The following is a 5,746-nucleotide window of genomic DNA, read 5'->3' as shown; positions in this document are numbered from 1 at the left end:
GAGCATTAAATGCGGAGGGACGGTCGTCTAATCAACCGTCAGAGGGGATCAGAGAAATTTCCGCCAAAAAGAATATTTCTACCAACTTTTCGATAACACAAAGTTATGTCACCGAAAAGTAGTGGGACTATCTGTATAGGGTAAACTATGCTATGCCATGTAGTTGCATAAGAGAGTGACACGTGGAGTCGAAGGGATAGCCAACACCGAAGACAACTGTTCCATTTGTCACCGGAAAGAATGACGCTCATAAAGATGCAATAAATGTCTGCCACCCGGTAGCATTTAATAAAGAATATTCTACCGCACTTAATACACTGCCTGTTACAAAAGGATATGACATTCATGCATGTCGTTGAACATTCTTCAATGGACCTCATGATTGGCATTGGAGAGAGGCTTGATCATAGGTCCTTATTCCCTAGGTGTAACTATAAATAGTGAGCTCTATTACCATTGTATCGGGAGAAATTTTCTGGCAAACCTATGCTATAATCTATTCAATGCTCTATACAATTTTATCTTCCTACTCCTTGGTTTTATTATTGTTGTGCACGGAAGCCCTGCTTTCGGAATTACCGTTTCTGCTATTTCATCTTTATTTCAAGGCTAAGTATTGCATATTTCTTCAATTATTTTATTATTTCCGGATCAAAACCATGTATAAATTTAACTGTACCATTTTATGGGTAAACATTAGTGGCGACAATGACAGTGATGGTGGAGGATAATGGTGGATGGTGATAGGGAGATAGAATGAAGGATAAGAGATATAAAAATGACTAAACTAATAGATCGCACGCGCCTATTGCATGTGTACTACACTCATCTTGCCATGTCAGCGAAAAGTGTTTAAATGGTACAAATCTAAATTGGTTGAAGTGTTCAATTGGAACATAGCTTAGATAAGGTATCTAAGAGGAAAATCCAAACAAGTTTAGGAGGTCACATATGATTTTTGCCTACTTTAAACTAACAAGTTCAATTAAACATTACACAAAACTAAGTAATTACAACAAGCTCAAAAATGTTAATTCGAATTTCTATTAGTCTTGTTCCAAGTATATCAAAGTATTGATCAAGGGGTATTTTCTACAGCATCACCACTATCTGATGAACTTTCATCTAGAAGACGGTAAGAACGGTCTAGTGGAGGACGGGAAGAACGATCACGTGGAGGACGGGCAGAACAATTATGGGGAGTACGAGAGGAACGATCACGTTGAGGTCGAGCCTCTGCCTCTGGTCGAGTTATATTTAAATTATTTATAAAGTAAATTTTAATGTGGTTTAATTTAAAAGTTTGACCATGTTTGACGTATGAACCGACCGAAATCGGTCGGTTAGTTTCCATAAATTACAGTTTCTTAGTTTCATACTATTAATTATTTTTTGAGCTTAATTTGTATATACTGATCGTCATAAAATAATTAATTTTTACACTATCAGGACTCCGTAATTGCAATAATGATGATGCAGGTGATTAGCAATGGGATGTTAAAAAGTGCTGAACATCGAGCTGTGACGAATTCGAAAGATGCACGGATGACAATGGTGACTTTCATTAATCCAAGCTACGAGAGCATCATAGAACCTGCTAAAACGTTGACTGAGAATAAGAGCAGATCTATACAAAGAGTTTCTAAGCAATTATCTTGCAAAGGTTGGTGATCCTGATACAGTCTTGGAGCCTTAAGGTGGGTAAAGTTGGAGTTTGTCACTGTCACATAACGTTCAATATCCTTTTTAACTTTTTTCTTTGGGTCAAACCTTTTTAAGTGGTGGTTAAGAAGAAAAAGTGCATTCCTGAGACTGGGTTGTGTTGTGTTATAGCATATAAATTTGTTCTTGTATATTAGTATTTCATTTGTACAGTGTCATTTAGGTAATGCTATATACAGGTGTGACATTAATAAAACAGTCCAAAGGATCAATCTATACAAGGAATATGTGAAACTTTTTATTCATGCAATTAATCACTTCACGAACATTACAATCAGAAGGTGAAAAGAAAACAGGAAAACAAACGTTTGCTGAGATTAATATTTCCATGACTTCACCTTTTTAAGTAGTAGATACAAATGTGCTATCATTGACTTAATTAAGCTTCATTTTGTATGGCATCAGTATGAATACCAAAAGCTTTGGAAGCATTAATAAAATCTCTGTAAAGAATGGATTTGTAGAGAGGGGGATTAGATTCATTAAGCAAGACTTTTGCAGGCTCAACGATGCTGTTGGGAGCTGGATTCACAAAAATGGCAATCGATGTTCTTGGTTCCCTTGAATTTGTTACTACTCTGTGCTCCACACTTCTTAGCTTCCCGTTACTGATAATCTGAAATAAAAATATATCATAAATAACAATTCAAAGTGAGAAACATGCACTTGATGGAAGCGTTCAGTCCATATAATAAATATATCATGTAGTAACACTTTATATTTCCCTATCTGCTACAAAAGGGCAGTTCAAATTTATAGCTTGTTCGACCTAGCTTCTCCAATCCTAGAAGCACTATTTTTTCAAAAAAGTTTTTTTTTTTCAAAGTTGAGGTGTTTGGCCAAGCTTTTGGAAGAAAAAAAAAGTATTTTTGAGGAGAAGAAGAAGCAGTTTTGGAGAAGAAAAAAATTGTTTTTCTCCAAAAGCATTTTTTTGAAAAGCACTTTTGAGAAAAATATACTAAGAAGCAGTTTTTAAAAGCGTGGCCAAACACTAATTGCTGCTCAGAAGTGTTTTTCAAATTAATTAGCCAAACACAAACTGCTTCTCACCAAAAGTACTTTTTCGAAAAATATTTTTAAGAAAAAACACTTCTCAAAATAAGCTGATTTTTGCAGCTTGACCAAACAGGCTATTTGCCCACCAATGATTCAACTGTATTGTCCCTATTTGATGAGAAGTTTTATGGTGTTTCTCACACAACTTACACTAGTTGTGTGAGGCTCCTTTTTGTCTCACAAATTTGTGGATCCCAATCTTACACTTTTGGGTCCACAAAAATGTGGGTCCACAAAACTATGAGACAAACAGGATGCCTCATACAACTAATGTAAGTTGTATGAGACACAAAATAAAATTTTCCCTATTTGATGGGCGGGAAGATCAAGTTAAATCATTCAAATTTTAGCAAAATTTCCGAAAGTACACTGCTCTAATTCTTATAGTTCCAATACCATAATAAGTAGTAGTATGTTTTTGGGAAGTTTGCCAATCTTCTACCCCTAAAGACAGAGTATATTTTATATCAGCTCGGCCTAAAAACATATTTTATATATTTTTAGTAATTTTGCAAATAAAATTGGTTTAAAAAATTTGATAGATACCTCTAACTGGTTGCCTATGTTGACAACAAAAGCATTAGGAAGAGCCCCAACGCCCATCCACTGATCATCTACCAAGACTTGAAGCCCACTCACATTCCCTTGATATATTATGGTTATGAGACTCGGATCAAGATGTTTTGGTATTCCTAATGTCAGGCTCGGATCTGGGCACGCTGGATAATTGTTTGCTGACAACAATTGAACTCGGCTTTGTTCTTCAAAATATCCTGCTTCGATTCCTAATCCTTGGCATATCACCTCCAGTATTGTCAAACTCACCTTCCTTACTTCTGCTACGTACCTTCCCACTATTTTTCTGTAATTAATTCGTTTTCGACTATATTAGATGAAAAAGTAGTTGAGCAACTACATATTTTTTTTTAATTCTTTAATTTAATTACCTGTAGCTAGCTGGATTATCAGGCCAACTTTGCATGCATTTCTCCAGAGGGTGACAAGGGTGTTTTATATTATCCCTCCATAAATGGACACCATCTTTAACTTCATCCTTGCTCCCTGTATAGATCCACCCTTTCTTGGCGGATACTTCTACATTTTGTTCGCCAGCTGTGTCGAAAAATTCTTCAAATGTGGACATTGTTTGAGTCAGAACGTTTTCTGGGATTCCATGGTTGATCACCTGAAAATTCTTTGTTAGTCTAGACTCTAGACCATCAGCGGGATCATAAATTTATGCAAGGATATTCAAAATAAAAAGAAAAAAGAATGTCATACTTGTGGTTTGAATCGGGAATTGACACAAGGGGATTCACCAAAAAAAAAAAAAAAAAATGTCACACATGTGAGACAATTTTTGAACGTACTTTTGTATTGGTGGTGAAAAAGAGCTACATGTGTAATATTAGACGGCTGACATGGCATAACACGTATGAGCAATAATATAGCAACACGTGGCAGTCTTATTTGATAGAATGATTAAAGATACGGGAGGGAAGCACCCACAAGATAGTACCGAGCCTAAGACTGAATCAAGATATTAAAAAGGGAAGATTCATGAGGAGGGGATTTAGAATTGTTATAGAATCCTTGTGGACAGTTAAGATTACCAATTATAACGGCTCATTAATACCATTAAAGCTCATAATGATTTAGCCATAAATGGAAGGAAATGTTATATGTGTAAATCTCTATATAAGAGGAGAGAATTTCACTTGTAAGGACATCTCAGACAATATTGGAATATATTTACTTTACTTTTCTGTATTTCTCGAAATTCACTATATTGACTTTGCAATCAATTATTTTCTTATTTATTCTTGTTATTTACCTTTGATACCATTGAGAAAATGAGACAAAACTTGGTTATTAGAATCTCGTTTTCTTCTAAAATTAATCTTTGACCGAAAGATATATTTTTGGTTAAACAACTTTGTCATTACAATGGAATCTTTCTTCAAAGTTAAGGGGATTCAACAGTTCAATCAAACCCCCTTGAATCTACATAACTCCACCCTCGTCTAGACTTTAGAAGAGGATTAAAGATATAGAGACAATAAATTCAAAATAGGTTCAATTTCTTTTATATATGGATATATATATATATACAAGACATATATATTCGTGTTTTAATTTAGACCCAACTGTAGTACTTAAATAACATACTCTCTTATCTTGAAAAAGAAACTGGTCGTAGTAATAGTGAAACGTTGATCTATATATATACCTGGAAGAAACCAAATTCTTGACCAGCTTGCAAGAGTTTCTTGATTGTTTCAAAATTTTCTGAAGAACTGACTAGGGATTTTCCAATGTCAATTACTGGGATTTTCTTGCATATTGGTATATGGGCTTCCCCTGGTCTTTCTGCTGGGGAAACTGTATAACACTGAGGAACAGATTCAACACTGAACCATTTTGGGTTATTCTTCTCCATGATTGCCCTGATGAAATCTTTTTCTAGCAAATTCAAGCACAGAGTGTAGCTAATTGCTTACACAATTAATAATTAAGTACATCATGTGCCTAGTGCTCATGCAAATAGTTGCTTAATTATTTCTTTATTAATTCCTTTGACTATTTTATTGTCAAGATCACTTTCTTAACTCAGTCTCACGTTATCATTCCGACTTTAAGTTACTTAGTTTATTTGACATTCAACAACTTGTGGTTTTAATACAAAACGTAGCCGGCCATTTTTGTCGTCCTTGGTAAAATATTACTAGAATCTTAGGTACATGTAGTTTCTTTTATAGGATACACGTTTGATTTTCGTAACTATATAGATGATACAAGCAATCAGAAATTACGATTGAATTAATCTTACACAATTAGGATCAGTATTTAAGCTAGATGATTCACTGGCTATTTAACTAATTTTACCAAACATTGACATTTTTAATTTTAAAACGGAGAATACTGATTAGTGCAATGCTAAACTAAATATGGGTCATAATGGGTTTCA

At 34.5% G+C, this 5,746-nt stretch overlaps 1 protein-coding gene across 1 annotated transcript; it reads right to left on the bottom strand.

The window, feature by feature from the left end:
- LOC109231785 (hyoscyamine 6-dioxygenase-like) lies at positions 1,937 to 5,289 on the bottom strand. Its single transcript, XM_019397415.1, has 4 exons — positions 5,009 to 5,289; positions 3,726 to 3,964; positions 3,325 to 3,640; positions 1,937 to 2,338 (listed from the first exon to the last, which is right to left on the bottom strand). Exons 1-4 carry the CDS (start codon positions 5,216 to 5,218, stop codon positions 2,102 to 2,104), a joined length of 1,002 nt encoding a protein of 333 aa, XP_019252960.1. The 5' UTR covers positions 5,219 to 5,289; the 3' UTR covers positions 1,937 to 2,101.

Source organism: Nicotiana attenuata, chromosome 8, assembly GCF_001879085.1.
Source record: "Nicotiana attenuata strain UT chromosome 8, NIATTr2, whole genome shotgun sequence".
Classification (NCBI taxonomy): domain Eukaryota; kingdom Viridiplantae; phylum Streptophyta; class Magnoliopsida; order Solanales; family Solanaceae; genus Nicotiana; species Nicotiana attenuata.
The sequence above is the reverse complement of the archived record's forward strand: the minus strand, read 5'-3'. Positions and strand labels throughout refer to the sequence as shown.

Coding starts and splice junctions, on each gene's coding strand:
- LOC109231785 (XM_019397415.1), bottom strand. CDS start 5,218: ATGGAGAAGAATAACCCAAAATGGTTCAGTGTTGAATCTGTTCCTCAG. Junction 3,641..3,725: donor GATAATCCAGCTAGCTACAG/GTAATTAAATTA, acceptor AATTAATTACAG/AAAAATAGTGGGAAGGTACG. Junction 2,339..3,324: donor ACATAGGCAACCAGTTAGAG/GTATCTATCAAA, acceptor TTTTTATTTCAG/ATTATCAGTAACGGGAAGCT.